The sequence below is a fragment of the Tenrec ecaudatus genome, chromosome 1 (assembly GCF_050624435.1).
Source record: "Tenrec ecaudatus isolate mTenEca1 chromosome 1, mTenEca1.hap1, whole genome shotgun sequence".
Taxonomy (NCBI): Eukaryota; Metazoa; Chordata; class Mammalia; order Afrosoricida; family Tenrecidae; genus Tenrec; species Tenrec ecaudatus.
In genome coordinates this window covers 12989521-13004585 of record NC_134530.1, presented here as the reverse complement: position 1 = coordinate 13004585, position 15065 = coordinate 12989521, and the positions used below count along the sequence as shown (strand labels likewise).

Here is a 15065-nt window from a genome sequence, read left to right as displayed (position 1 = left end):
CAGGGAACTGCTAGAAAGAAATTCAAGCTAGAGTCAGAAGAGGATGTGCAACTGATGGGTAGCTAGATTAGGGATAAAGGTCTCCACCAAATGCCACAATAAAGGGATTAGAAAGGAATCCGGCACATTAGGCACCTATGGGACAAACCAACCTGGGCCCATGGACAGTGCTAGGCACTAGTGACAGGACGTCACACAGGTGCACTTAAACTCAGCCAGTAAGGTCACCCAGTGCCCTCAAGCACGCCCACGCCCCCCAGTGGGGATGAGAGGGAACACATGCAGACTGAGAGCAGGCCACTTTGTCTTTCAGGAGCATTCTCTTGCAGGTCTGAGAGCGGGCTCGCGCAGGCTGTTACGTGAGCCCTCTCAGGGCTCAGCTCCCATGCCTCCACATTCTGCTTTGGGGCTCCTGTTCCGGTATTCTTTCCCCGTGTTTTCCGTGCTCCCCTGAAGTCCCTGGAGTGGCCATGTTCAGTCTCCAACGTTCCCACAGCCCCCCCGCCCCCCCATGCAACCTCGCATGCTTCCCAGAGCCAGCGTGCACTTTCTGAGCCTGTAACACGGAAACTTCCCTTCCCTCATAATAGTTACTTGGATTACAAAAGCGCCTCTGCTGCATGACTTCTTTCAGCGCTGAGAACTGAGAACCGAGGAAAAGCACCCCAGAAACTTACCAGAAGGAGGGCTGTCACTGCCCGTGTCAGATGATCTTAGGTGAAAGCAGGTAAAAGCAGAAAGGTGTTGACTTGTGTTTTAACCCACTGTGACACGTCTACAATGTGTCATGAATTCCAGAGCACGTAATTGTACTCACGAGGAATCTGTGCCCTGCCCAGGAGACAGTCATTCAATCAGCACAAGGGAAAACGGCATGGCTTTAAGTCAGGAAAGGTGTATCCTTTCCCCACAATAATCCTTTCTGTATGCTTGTTAGTCTGGGCACGTTAGAGAAACAAAACCAGAATGCTAATAATTTTGTACATATTTATATAGCTAGATCGATATAAAACATAGGAAATAAACAGTTAATTAAATTATAAAGCAGTACAAATGGCTCAGTGCAGCTCACTCCCATGAGACAGCTGTGAGACACTGACAGTCCTTCAAGTCTTGAGGGCCGCTGGGTCGTCCTCTGTAGAGCAATCCAGGCTTTCCGGGCAGAGGCAGCAACAGACAGGCAGGTCACCAACAGTCAGCCAGATGACAGGGTCCGACAGTCCCCAGCTCCAGAGATGTAAGTTCCAATGGTGTGGTGAAGCAGGTCTTGAAGGAACCTCAAATCACAGCGACACAGTCCACGGGTTAGGTGGCCCACAGGTAGTGTAGCTTTCAAATTGAGGCACAGAACAAGCAAGGCAGCCGCACACTGGTCCGATGATCAAAGAGCAAGAGACAAGAGAGGCAAGGCTCCCCGAGCCACTATCTCGCCACCCTTCAATTAGTCCCACATGTGTTTATTGGCCAGGTTGGCACAATAAGCTACCTCATATGCTTAATGAATGATCCGAGAAGCTGAAGAAGCACACAGCATCAGGATTAGAGAAAGGACAGGCTACGCCATCTTGCTTGTTGAAGTAGAAGATTTGACGCACTTGCTGATGATCAAGGGTTGAAGTCCTCAGTATGGATAACAATTCAGTATAAAGAAAACCCAAACCCTCACACCTGGACCAACAGACAATACCACCAAAGACTGAAAGTATCAAAGATTTCACCTTGCTAATTATATCCATAAGCAATGCTCATGGAAGCAGCAGTCAAGAAACCAAATGATACATTGCATGGGGCAAATCTGCACAAGCACTCTCGAACCTGTTGGAGAGCAAGGATGTCCCTTTTAAGACTAAGGTATGTCTGGCTCATATCATGGCATTCTCAGTGGCTTTGCAGGCATATGAAAGCAAGACCATGAATAAGGAAGACCGGGAGGGGTATCAAAACATTCTAATTATGATGCTGGCAAAATATAATCAAGCACCATGGACTGTCAAAGGAACAAACGTCTGTCTTGGGCGAAGTACAGCCTGAATGCCCTCAAAGGAAGGCAGACATAATGAGACTTCGCCTCACCTACCTTGGACACGTTGCCAGGAGAGACCAGTCCCTGGAAACGGACATTATGCTTGGTGGAGGCGCAGTGTGGAAGAGGAAGACCCTCCACAAGATGGGTTGGCACACTGACTAAAAGGAAGCTCTGCCCTCAGGGACTTGCCACGGTGTGCCCTGGATGGGCCTAGAGCACTGGTTCTCAACCTGTGGGTCACGACCCCTTTGGGGGGATTGGATGACCCTTTCCCAGGGGTCGCCTAAGACTATCAGAAAACACATATTTCTGATGGTCTTAGGAACCGAGACACAGCTCCTCCACCCCGTCAACAGGCGGGTCCGCCCACACGCAGATCTGCTGATCTGGTGAGAAAGCAGCTATCTGAACCTTCCCACTGACGTTGGCTTTTTACAGTTTGTGGCAAAATGTAGCAATGTAGCTTACTGTTGTTATGACTGTTACCCATGCTACACCATGCTTCAAAACTTCATTTCTTTTTAATTAGAAATAAGTATTTCACAGTATATAATTACTGTGCTTTAATTATGTTCAATTTGTAACAATGTAAATACATCCTGCCTATCAGATCTACATTATGACTCAACAGTAGCAAAATTAAAGTTATGAAGTTACAAGGAAAATCATTGTATGACTGGGGGTCACCCAACATGAGGCGCTGTGTTCAAGGGTCACGGCAGGGTCACGGCACGAGGAAGGCTGAGAACCGCTGGCCTAGTTATGTAGGCATGAGTCAATCTGACTGCGGTGGTTGGAGAGCTTGGTACCATTCTCCTAAGCGTTTCTCATTTACAACAGTGTGTGTACCCCAGCTATGCTCCCTGTCCTGCTTCTGCGTCCTGCCTGAAACTGAAAAATTCCCTTTGTTTTCCGTACTTCATCATTTAACCACATGGCTATGAACCCCTTGGACCCCATTAAGGCCTCAAGTTGCTAATCTTCTTTACCTACATGAACTTTTTTTGTTCAACCTTTTCCAAATTTACTAAGTCTCAACCAGCACCACTGACCACGCCCCTCAGCGGAAGGGCCCCAAAAGGCCGGAAGCAGGAGGCCACCCCTTTTCCAGCTGTTCCTCTGCAGGTGCTGCGCAGCCAGCCGGTCTCTCTCTCTCTGGCCTGTGTTCAGTTTACTCTAACACCTGGAACTGCTTCTATCCTTTATAAAAACCCACTACTAGGCTTCGGCGTGAATTCTTTCTCGTGGAAGCCAAGGACTGAGGCAGTTCCCACCCAAGGAACCTAACAGTTACTACACATTAGGCTGCTCCCTGCAAGGTCAGCAGTTCAAACCCACCAGCCACTCCGAGAAACTCGTGTTTTACACTCCAGTAGAGTCACAGTGTTATGAAATGCAAGACAGGTAAATCCGAGCACAGTAACTGGATGCATGGCTCCCCGGGGCACAGCAGGGGGGAATAACAATGTACAGAAATGAAGAAAATGTTCTAAAATGGCTGTGGTGATGACTGTACAACTCTTCTCGATGTGCCTGAACTATGTGTCTACGTGAATGACATGCCAATAAAACCGTTGGGAAGGTAGTCTTGGAAACCCACAGAGGAATGCCTGTCCTGCAGGGTTACAATGAGTTGGAAACCACACAATGGCATGGTTTTTGTTTTTCTTCACTAAAGCACAAGGAAAAGATGCCCAGTCCTGGCACAGACCTGGCCCCTCCCACGGGCCCACTGTATCATCCACACCCTGTTCACAGGGGTCTTGTAGGACAGAGTGGAATTGCCCCCTCGGGTTTCCAAGGCTGTAACCTTATAGAGAAGACCTGGGGTCGCTGAGGGTTCATTCTGGGGCTGCTAGTTATAAGGTTGGCAAAAACGATGAGACTGTCAGCTCCCTTTGAAGGTACATGGTTTCAGAAACCCATGGGCAGGTGCACTCTGTCCTTGTGGGTCAATGAGTCAGAATCCACTCAGTGGCAATGGTGGGTCCTCTTCCCAAAGGCCACCAGACCCTCCAACAGAGACCTTTTCCTAGCTGGCCCAGCGTTTTAACCTCCTCTACCTGGTTCCAAAGAGCAGCACACGGAGTGATGGGTCACTGCAGCCCAGCCCTGCGCGGCTCCAGAGAACAAAAGAAAACCGGGGGAGCCATTACTTGTGGGCCACGGGGAGGATGGCGCCAACTTCTCTGAAACTCTGCCGCCCTCTGGTGGTCTCCCAATGGCAACAGCTGGAAAGTTTTCTTTGAGGACAAATAAGAAACCTGAAGAAAAAGGGAGTCTTGAGCACCTGCATATCAACTTGAGTGTTTCCTGACCACGACTAGCACCTCTTGGCTGCCCTCCCTCTTCTTTTGCTCAACACTTGCCACGAGCAAAGCAGGGCATCTCACCTGAGACTGGCGCAGGGAGGGCAGGGACAGGGAACGATCCTCTTCTCTCAGGGCACTTCTACTGTGTACCAGGTGTTCTGCGTAAGCATTCTGAAAAGAAATGTCTCCTAAGCCAGGGGCCCTCAAACTTTTTAAAGAGGGGGCCAGTTCATTGTCCTTCAGACCTGTTGGGAGGGCTATAGTTTTGTTTGTTTTTTTTCAAAACTATGTTCAAATTCCTATGCACACTGCACTGTACATCTTATTTTTAAGTAAAAAAAATCAAACGGGGCAAAAATGAGGATGCCTGTCCTAAGGGAACTGAGGCAATTTCTGTGTAGTAACCACATAGGCTGTGATTCAAACTATGATTTAAGGCCCACTTCTTGGGGTGGGGGTGGATGTGTGTGGGGTAACCCCCTCCCCCCCCAAGTACTTCTGGCACTGAACAGGGCTGAAGCTCCCCTGGGTGCTGCACAGACCGAGGACCAATTTGGGTCTGCCCCCCACCCTCAGAACCACACCAACTCCCCCCCATAGCAGGCAGAGCAGTATCTGAGACGAACTCCTTCTACAGCGCTGAGCACTGAACAGATGTCTGGACATGCCCTGCGGTAGCCTGGACAAACCCAGGGATACAGTGTAACCGTAACTGCAGTTAGCTTAACTCAGGCCAGGTTTTTCTTTCTTCCTCATCTTCAGGCTCTAGGGTTTTCACAATTTCCTGTATCTCTCAGAGGCAAACATGTTAGATGCAGATATGCAGAGAACCCTGAGTCGGCTCTTGTCTCAGCTGTTTGCTAGCTGCCAAAAAGCTCACCCTTGCTTTCTGGTTGGTACAGAGACTTCCCGATTTTGTTCTAAAATGTAAGACTGTTGGCTTAAGTCAATTGTGGGATACAAAACCGTTTTCCCCCAGGTTGTTTCCCATATTGTATCCACAGCCCAGGACCCGCTTGCTAGGGCATGGTGAGGTCCTCTGCTTAGAGGTCAGCTCCCTGAGGGCATCAGCCAGCCAGAGAGATCAGACACTATTTCAGTCTGAACCAGCATAGGTGGGGCCCACAGCCTACTCATAAACATGATTACTTCCCTGAAGGAGAGCCCAGAGACAATGTCAAGCCAACTCAAGGAGGATCAAGGCTAGGCTGCCATCTTGAATCTGCCCATCTTGTCTCAAGTGGATCCCTAGTCCCTCCCCTTCCTGTTGGGTATACAGTTGTGCCCCTCCCATTGCTTGTACTGTCTTCAGTACATCTTCCTGTTACATACGTGGTTACTTGTAACCAGGGGAGTTTGGCTGACTCCTTTATCTTCTCTCCTATCTCCATGATCTTTATATATTATCGCCCTACAATTGCGCCTACGGACCTGCGGTTGTTAGAGGCTGGCTTACTCTGACAGTCAATCATTTCAGCCTGTGATTACCCTAAAACTTCAGTATAAAATATCTGGGAAAGTTGGACCTCTCCAAGTACCCCTACCTTCACCTGATGTGAACTTCAAAGCAGGATTCTAATCCTGGGTATTCTGAGCACAAGGGGGACTGCATTAAAGACAGCCTACATGGCTGCTGAACTTCACCTTGAGTGAGGTCCCCCCTTCTAATAAACTTCCCTGACTCAGAGTTAGTGAACTGGCCACTGCTCCAGGGAAAAAACCAGTTAGAGGTGAGATAAACATCTCAACAGTCTCCTGCCAACTCCCCACTGCCCCCCAACCAACACCCAGAGGCCAGAGCACTGGTGTGGGGACCAAAACAGTGTGGACTCTGCTCAAGGCAAAGTACAGCCTCTGATGAAATACGGCACACAGATTTCAGGCAATTTCTGGGCACAAATGTCAAAGTTCCTTGGTTGTGGCTATCCACTGCCCTGCCGCTCACAGCTCCCTGCAGCTACAAGCACGTGCATGGACCATACCTGGCTGGACATCAGACGTAGCACCTTAATTACTGACTTGAATAATAGAGGTGTACAACTCCCTTTCTACACTGATGACAATGAAGAACTCTCGCCTCTTTTTAATGGCAATGAGCCTTTGACTATCATTAATAGAGAATTGGAATCTAGTTTCTTTATCCTGTTTGTTTTCACTATATATTTTTATATGCTTATTTACTTTCATATCCTTGTCTTATTTCTGACACAAGATAGCAGTGAAACAATTTTGGACTAATGTTTGAGATTAAGTCACAGCTTTGGGAGTTAGGAGTTTGAATCAGGGCTCTGCCATAGCCTGGGGAAAATAACAAACTTTCTGAATCTCAGCTTTTTCCTCTGTAAAATGGGGGTGCTGACTTAGAAGGATGCTCTCCTTGCCCCCCCCCCAAATAAGCATATAAAACGTGTGCTTACCTTCTTCACATAAGAGCACTGGTGTCGATGTCAGGTAAGGACTGGTGTGCAAACCACAAGCATCTCATGGAAGATGAGGCTGTCTGCTCCCATAGAGATTTACCATCTCAGACACCCACACTGTCACTATGCATGGGAATCAACTCCATGACAGCAGGTTTGGTCTTTCTTGCCTTTTTATTTTTAACGCATCCATGTTATGAACGGAAGGTCCAAATGTCAAAACTTACGAGTGACAAAACAAACAAGTACAAACATGACAGTATTTTATCTCCTCACTTATTAACCAGCTAGTCACCTTAGCAATAGAGGTAGTCTCACTCCCCTAAGCAGCGTGGTTTTAAAAGTTGACAAGACCATTCCCTAGGTAAGGCCCAGCTCTGATCACTGACTTGCTGATTCTCTATCAGCTATGGGACTGTTGTCAGGGTTACTGAAGCAGAACAGAACCAGAGTTCCACTCTAACAAATAAAGCATTTCAAACCTCCTTGACAAAGAAAAAAAAAGACACCCCAAACTCCTTTAGAATAAAAATTGTCTCAGAGGGTTGTACCAACAGCATTTTCGGGTTGCTATTAAATTCGTTGTTCCAAGTCGGAGAAGCTGGGAGAAAGGCTTGGCTCAGATCTCTTTTCCCAATTTTCCCCTGGGCCTGCCACAATTCCAGTGTTCACAAATGAAAAGTTGAAGAGGTTACTATAAAAACTGAAAAGTCAAAAGTCAATCGTAGGATTAAAACATTTCCGCTTGAATTAGGTAAAACAAACATCTGAATGGTCTTAAGTGAGCTTGGGAGTCACCTGAGGATAAATGTGGTACTTTGGGGGACAGCGGGGGCGGTGTTGAGAAGCCCAAAGCGCATCGCACCCAGGTCCCTAGCTCTGGCGTCGACGACGGGAAGTACTTCGTTAGTTACATGGACACATCCCTCTGCAATCCTCAACTTTGGAACCAGGCCACTCTGGATAAACGTCCGTGAACAGGGATTCGGGTGAGAGGGAAACAGACCCCCTCGAAAACGTCACTGCCCAGGAGCGAGAGAGGATGTCACGTTTGTCGGGATCTCGCCTGGAGGTCCCCGCACACCGACTGCGCGAGGCGTTTCATCTCAGGGCCCCGGGCTGCCCCAGTGCGTCGGCCTGGCTCAGGACCAGCCTGTCCCTCTTCTCCTTCTGCAGCACCTGCTCCTCCCACAGCGCCTGGTCCACCTGGTCATCCGTGAGCACCACGGGCTGGAACTTTTCATCGAAGAGCCGCTCGTTGGTCTCGGAGCGCAGGTGGTGGGGCCCGACGACGCGCAGGTGCGCCGGCAGGTGCAGGAACTCGTCGTCATTGATGTCGCAGTCTCGCATCCGGGCGCCCAGAACCCACCAGCGGCCCACGAAGCCCACGTCCAGGATCCGGCCCGGGAAGTCGGCCCAGCGGGGCTGCAGGTGGCGGCAGCGGGCTTGGTAGAGGCTGGCCTGGGCGTCCACGGGCGCCTCGTAGACCAGCGAGCAGAGCCCCAGGCTCAGGTGGCGCAGGCGACCGCGGCCTCGCAGCCAGAGCAGTCGCTGCACGGAGGTCTCGGCGGCGCGGTTGCGCGTGACGGGCGCCAGCAGCAGCAAGGTGCCCGAAGCATCCAGCAGGGCCTCCTCGAAGGACGCCTCGCTTGGCGCCAGCGCGCAGCACGCGGCCGCTCCGCCCAGCAGCCCGGCGTACACGGCCGCTCGGGCCGGCTGGGCTCGGGCGGCCGCCGCCGCGTCCCCGCAGGCCTCGGCGTAGTCCCGGAGCAGAGAGCGGGACCAGACGCCTGGCGGGAGAGAAGCGCGGTTAGGGCGGCTCGGCCGCAGCGCTCACCCACCCCGCCAACGCTACTCACCCAGACGCGCCCACACGCCCGGCCTCGCGCCCACGGCGCCGCCCGCTTCGCCGCGGCCTCGGGTCCAAAACCTCCTCAGAGCGGCGGCCGCCATCCTCTTCCGGCCCGGCGTCCGTTCTCCGACGAGAAGCGCCGGGCACGTGAAGTAAAAGGCCCGGAAGTCTCCCGGGCGGCTGCGACGACAGGAAGTGGAGCCCGACGGAATAGGATAGCCGACGGACCGGCACCGGAAACTACTGTCGGAGCCGAGCGGGGTTGGCCGTCGGTTCGCTGACCCCAGCGGGTAGGCGGGCCGCGCAGGCGCAGAGAACCCGGGCCACGCCGGCTGCTGGAGCCTCAGGTGTGGTGGGGCTGGGTACACCTGTTGGACCAGGACGGAGGGTCCAAGCCTCTGAGGGTGACGGTAGCCGCTGGGCCGTACTGAGTAGCAGCAGGCTGCGGGCCTGATCTGTCTGTTCGCAGAACGGGATGCGGTGACGCCCCTGGACGGCCATGGCAGCGGCAGACGAGCTGACGTTTCACGGTGCGTGTAGCCCGAGCCGCCAGCCCAGGTTCCATCCTCATCTTACCTCAGCCCCATTCAGCTGTCAATCCCGACCCAGGCCTGAACCCAAAGCCAGTCTTGGCCTGCTCGCGCCCAGCGCTCAAACCCCCGGGAACTTCTGGAGCCAGGACCCATCCGAGACCAGAGCCCCACCCACCCCCACTTAGACCACACTAAAGCACGGCCCTCCAGACTCTACTTTGCAGCCTGCTTGGTGGTATCGTGGTTACTAACCACGGGGTTGGAAACCACCACCCACTCCGCAGGAGACAGAGGGGCTTTCTAAAACTCCTGTCAACAGTTAACAGTCTCAGAAACCGGAAGGGGCAGGTCTGTACTCTCCTGGAGAATCTCTTGGAAGTTGGCCTCGACTCCATGGCACTGAGCTTGAGTTCTCAAGGGAAGGAAGCCTGGCTGGGTAGCACAGTGAGCAGATGCCACGGCAGTGACTCCTCTCCTACTCTCTCTGCAGAGTTCCAGGAAGCCACTGATCTCCTGGCGGCGGCTCCAGATGCAGCCACCACAAGCAGGAGTGACCAGCTGACCCCACAGGGGCACGTGGCAGTGGCAGTGGCTGTGGGTGACGGCTTTGGAGGAGGAGAGGTGGAGGAGAGTGACACTGAGGCGGTAAGGCCCAGCCCGTGCCCTCTGCCTTGCCCCCTTGCCCCTGGCTGTCCTGACGAGGTGTTAGACCCTGACGGCTTTGCTGTACAGCTCTTGCAGGGAGAGAAGCAGCAGCCAGGATTCTGGACCTTCAGCTACTACCAGAGCTTCTTCGATGTGGACACGGCACAGGTCAGGCCCCAGAAAGGGGTGGGTGGGACAGGGTGCAGCCAGTCAGTGAGCACTTCACGTGGGCCCTGCTCAGACCAGCAGAAGGCACCAAATGGCTGCATAGAAAGGTGATGGTGGGCAGGGGGCTTCAGAAAGGTTACTTGCTTAACTGCCAACGGGGGGCGAGGGGGTGGTGGGGGGGGTGTCAGGTACTTGAGGGCCTGGGCAGCAATCTGCATCTGCAAAAGCAACTGCCTTGGGAGGGCCCCATGGAGCATTTTGCTCTGTCCTGTAAGTTCTCTGAGTCAGTCTGCTTGGTGGCATTGGGTTTTGGCTTTGGAGGGCTGCAGAAACGAGGTGCACTTGATCTAGGCGGACCACCTGCAGAGGTGAGGAATTTGCTGAGGTCAATGGGGTGGAAGGCAGCATAGACATGTTCCAGGTCCCAAGCCCAGTGCCACCAACTCCCAGTGACCCAACCCAGAGTTCCCAAGGCTAGAAATCTGTATGCAGGCAGACAGCATCATCTCATGAGGCAACCAGTCCAGTCCTTAGCTGACAGTGCCGCCAGGGCCAGGGGAGCACTTGATGCTGAGGACACAAGTGACAGATGCAGTGGAAGGGGGGGGTTACAAAACACATGGTCAGCACCAGCTGCTCAGTAGAGAAAGGTGAGGCTCTCAGCTCCTGTAGTCCTGGACAGTCTTGGAAACCCTAGGGGCAGCAGCTACTCGGCCCTGCAGGGTGGCTAGGACCCTGAATAGCCTTGGAGGCTGTGCGTGGAGGTGAGAGAACTTGCCCTCACTGGATCTAGGTGAAAAATTGAAAGGGCGGGCGGGCCATCATAAGTCCACTAGGTCACAAAGGAGCTTGTGGGCCCTGAGGGAGTCTAGGGGGTGAGGGTGGGGTAGGGTTGGAAGGTGGTGGAGAGGTGGGAGATGGATCAATGCCCCAGGGCTGGGGGTGAGATGACGAGAGGGGATTTCTTATGTTGGGGAGAATTTTGGAAGGCAGGATGAGCAGCACTCAAGGACCAGTGTGATTGTGGGGTGTATGGGGAGGCAGCTCTTGGAAGAGGTGGCCCGAGGAGAAGTGGCCGTGAGCAGGAGCTAGCCAGGCAGGCCCCAGGACCCCCGGAGTCTGGAAGGAAGAGTAGGCAGGGAAGAGCCCTGGTGGTCTAATGGGTTGTGTACTGGGTTGCTACCAAAGTTGGTGGTTCAAAGCCACCAGAATGATGAGACTTCCCGAGCTCCGTCAAGACTTAGAGCCCTGGAAATCCCTAGGGGCAGTTCTACCCTGTCTTAGACAACAGCTCGATCGCAGCAAGTTTGAGTTTTGAGACCTTCCTGGTGGGAGAACGATGAGGCTGTCTATTCCCATCAAGACTTACCACCTGGGAAACCATTCTGCCCAGTCTTATAGGGTCGCTGTGAGTTAGAACAGGCTGATGGCAGGGAGTATGCCTGGGGGCAGGGAGTGGAGCCGGGCTCATTTTTTTTGTGGGCAGTGAGGCTGCCCAGTGAGCTTCCATCCCAGACCCAGCCTTGCCCTCCCCAGGTCCTGGACCGGATCAAAGGCTCGCTGCTGCCCTGGCCGGGCACCAGCTTTGTGCGGCACCGGCTGCGCAGCCGGCCAGACCTGTATGGTGAGTGTGGCGGTGTGATCAGCCAAGGAGCACAGCTGAGGAGACGGCAGAGGCACTGGTGGAGCGCCCAGAGCTTACATTCGGTTCAGGGAGAGAGGAAGGCAGAGACGTTGCTGGGATGAGAAGCAGCGGAGTAGCCTGGAGGCGGAAGAGCCAGGCCTTTTGGCAGGGAAAGCCAAGGAGGGTGTCTGGGGACGGTGCAGCAGCAGGTGGGGAGCAGGGGGAGGGCACTCCTGGCTGAGGGAGGGTTTGGAGCAGCAGCAGGGTGCGTAGGAACAGCCCCGGCAGAGCGGCAGCAGTGGCGCTGGGGCGGAGTGAGCTGGCAGGTCACAGAGGTGGTGGCTCTGCGCTGTGGTGAGAAGGAAAAGGGGAGGAGTTAATGTTCGCAGGGAGCACTCTCCCCCCCCACACACACACACCCAGCCCGTGGGGGGCACAGGGTGGGGGGCGCCAGCCGTAGTTCCAGGTACAGCGAGGGACAGATGAACACATGGTAGAGGCCAGGAGTAGTTGAATTCTGGAAAACCTGCCTGCAAGCTGGCGCTTCCAGAATGTCTGGGCTTGGCGGAGGAGCAAGGACTGCTAGTATAGAGCGGGAGACAGGCAGGCTGCGGGCGGAGTGGCAAGACAGCAAGACGCCTGGGAGACCCCCAGGTGGAAGCACCAATGAGTTTGCAATGGAGGGCAGAGGCTGAGGTGCCAAGAGTGCGGTGAGATCATTGGGGGGTGGGGTGGAAGGGAAACCACACCCGCTCCATGGATAAGGGAGGCAATTGAGCAGAGAAGAGGCCCCCAGATGAGAAATCTGGAAGCTGCTTGGAGCGTTTCAAGAAGGGACAGAGGCGGGGGGAAGTCACTGATCATGGATGAGCAGAAGAGTCAGGCCAGTGGAACAGGAAGGGTGGGGGGCAGCCTTGGCCACCAACACACTGGAGACAGGATGAGTGGTCCCATCCCAGCTCTAGGCCGAGGATGACTGAACCCCTTCCCCTCCAGGTCCCTTCTGGATCTGTGCCACACTGGCCTTTGTCCTGGCCATCACCGGAAACCTGACACTGGTCCTGGCCCAGTGGAGGGACCCCTCTATCCACTACAGCCCCCAGTTCCACAAGGGTAAGCCAGGCAGTACAATGCTGTGGGGTTGCGGGGCTGGGTTGTACTGGACGGGCCTGCAGGCGGGGCCGGGGGAGTGGGGAATGGGACCGGCCTGCAGGCAGGGCCGGGGAGACTTGACTGCAGGCCTTCTCCTCAGTGACCGTGGCCAGTATCACCATCTACTGCTACACAGGACTGGTGCCACTGGCGCTGTGGGGCTTCCTGCAGTGGCGCAGGGGCATCCGGGAGCGTGTGGGGCCCTACACCTTCCTGGAGACTGTGTGCATCTATGGCTACTCCCTCTTTGTCTTCATCCCCACTGTGGTGAGCACAGATGGCTGGGTGGGTGCAGGTCACGTGGGCAGCGGACCTGGTCAGAGTCCACACCCCATGTCACCCCCAGGTCCTGTGGCTCATCCCTGTTCCCTGGCTGCAGTGGCTCTTTGGGGCACTGGCCCTGGCCCTGTCGGCCTCATGCCTGGTGTTCACCTTGTGGCCGGTGGTCCGTGAAGACACCAGGCCGGTGGCGGCAGCGCTGCTGTCCACCGTCGTGCTGCTGCATGGCCTGCTGGCCCTGGGCTGCAAGGTACAGACCCAGGCCCTCAGGCCGAGCGCGGGGCGGGGTGGGGTGGGGCTGGGGTCGGCTGCCGCCTGCACCAATGCTGATCCCCGGTCTTTGTCCAGTTGTACTTCTTCCAGCCGCTGCCTCTGGAACATGGGGTACCTCCACTCCAAGCCACAAATCTGCCCCCCACCCCTCCACCCCCCAGCCCACCCCGGACCCCCACACCCTCCTAGGAAGGCCGCAGCCTTGCAGGTAGGGAGCAGTGTCCTGCTGAGGGCTGGGGTGGGCCAACCAAGCAGCCCCCAGGCTGGAGCCACAGGATTTCTTTTTCAGGGATCATGGACGGGCCCCCTCTGCCCCACCCCAGACGATGGCTGGAGGCTCCCACAGGATCTCAAGTCACTGAGCTCTCTCCAGACTTTTCTTAAAAAGCGCACACTTTTATTTCCTATGCAAAGGTGACTCCGAGAATTCATATAAAGGGGGCAGCTGACAAGGAACTTCCTGTTATGCTCAGGAGGCCTGGCCGGGGTCCATCCACCCCCAGCCTGCCTGCTGGGTCTCTGCCCTGGCAGGAACCGACCCCCCCACCCGACTCCCCTAGGGGCACAATGGACGGGGCTCCAGGCCTACCTGGGCACCCATCTGAGCTCATGGTGTTAGAAAAGGGGGAGAAGAAAATGGCCCTGGCTGAAACACGTTTCCTTGTTTATTTGGGGGGGGGGGGGCGGAGTGTCCCTGCAAGGCCCCTTCCCATCTAGCGAGGGACCAGGTGCCATAATACAGGTAGGGACAGGAGCGTCTACATGTACTGAGGGGGCTACACAGGCCTGATGGCAGCTACAGGAGAAGGAGTGTGTGTCTGCCCCTTGGCCTCCAGGCTGGGTTCCTGGCCACCCAGCCTTGCTCTTGTGGGGTGAGGGTGGGGGTGGGGAAGGGACAGCAGCAAGAGGCAGGGGCCACGGACGGAGGGCCTTCCAACAGCCAGGCTGGTTGTACATTCATGTGTGAGGTTGAACCCTTTGGTCGGGGGCTGAGTGACTGGGAGGTCTGGCCCACCCCTGCCCCTACAGACCCGTCAGGCCACCCCTCACCGAGGGCCTCATGAGTCTGGGGAGGGGCTGCTGGCACGGCACGGCCGGCCTGGTTCCTCAGAGGGTCTGTGGATTGACACTGGTTCTTTTCGTAAAAAAATAAAATAAAAAAAGCAGCATGTCACACCTATGGTGACCCAAGGCCTGGTAGTTAAAGGGAGTTCCTGCCTGGCCAGGGCTGCGTCCCCACCACAGACAGTGAAGGGGGCAGCACTGAGGGGCCACGGTCCGCCGCCTACTGTCAATGATGTCAAATCCAAGCCAGGATGGAGCTGGCAGTGGGCGGCAGGGACGGGGACGCCCACACATGATCTCATGTAAGATAGGGCAGCGGCACACGCTCAGGGACGATGTGTGGGGCTGGGGGCGGAGGAGGAGGAGGAGGCGACGGCGACCACATGTGTAAAAAAGTGTCCGAGTTCCCATAGCAAAGAGGGCTGTGACTGGTCCGGGCTTCTCCGGGCAGGGGTCCGAGCCGCCCCTGGTGCAGGGTGGTGGCGGGTCTTCATTTGGTTTCCTGGTGCTGTCAGTCGTTGGGTGGCGCCTGCAGGGGCCTAGCTCCCATAGTGCATGGTGTTGGTGGGGATGGACATGGGCGAGGCCATGGAGATGGCGGGGCCGCCCATGGTGAACTGGCTGTTGACGGCGTAGTGGGCGCTTGAGCCGCCGCCACTGCTGCCCTGGGCGCCGGAGGAGCCTGCGGGGTGGTGGGGCGTGGGCACTGAAGGGCC

The 15065-nt window shown here is 55.2% G+C and overlaps 3 protein-coding genes across 4 annotated transcripts in view; 1 reads left to right on the top strand and 2 right to left on the bottom strand.

Moving 5' to 3' along the window:
* Positions 1–535: 535 nt before the first annotated feature.
* TIMM29 (translocase of inner mitochondrial membrane 29) lies at positions 536–10049 on the bottom strand. Its single transcript, XM_075547143.1, has 3 exons — positions 8618–10049; positions 6756–8548; positions 536–4509 (listed from the first exon to the last, which is right to left on the bottom strand). Exons 1-2 carry the CDS (start codon positions 8709–8711, stop codon positions 7860–7862), a joined length of 783 nt encoding a protein of 260 aa, XP_075403258.1. The 5' UTR covers positions 8712–10049; the 3' UTR covers positions 536–4509; positions 6756–7859.
* YIPF2 (Yip1 domain family member 2) lies at positions 8893–14462 on the top strand. The gene is made up of 9 exons (XM_075547130.1): positions 8893–9140; positions 9634–9788; positions 9876–9956; positions 11493–11580; positions 12577–12693; positions 12833–12999; positions 13079–13261; positions 13360–13492; positions 13574–14462. The coding sequence occupies exons 1-8, from the start codon at positions 9110–9112 to the stop codon at positions 13471–13473; spliced, it is 936 nt and encodes a 311-aa protein (XP_075403245.1). The 5' UTR covers positions 8893–9109; the 3' UTR covers positions 13474–13492; positions 13574–14462.
* The window catches only part of CARM1 (coactivator associated arginine methyltransferase 1), a 35420-nt gene continuing 34313 nt past the window's right edge, over positions 13959–15065 (bottom strand). For both annotated transcript variants that reach the window (XM_075547110.1, XM_075547120.1), the window contains one exon: positions 13959–15031. In XM_075547110.1, the coding sequence (XP_075403225.1) occupies positions 14889–15031 (143 nt within the window). In that variant the 3' untranslated portion in view covers positions 13959–14888. The remainder of the gene's footprint in view (positions 15032–15065) is intronic.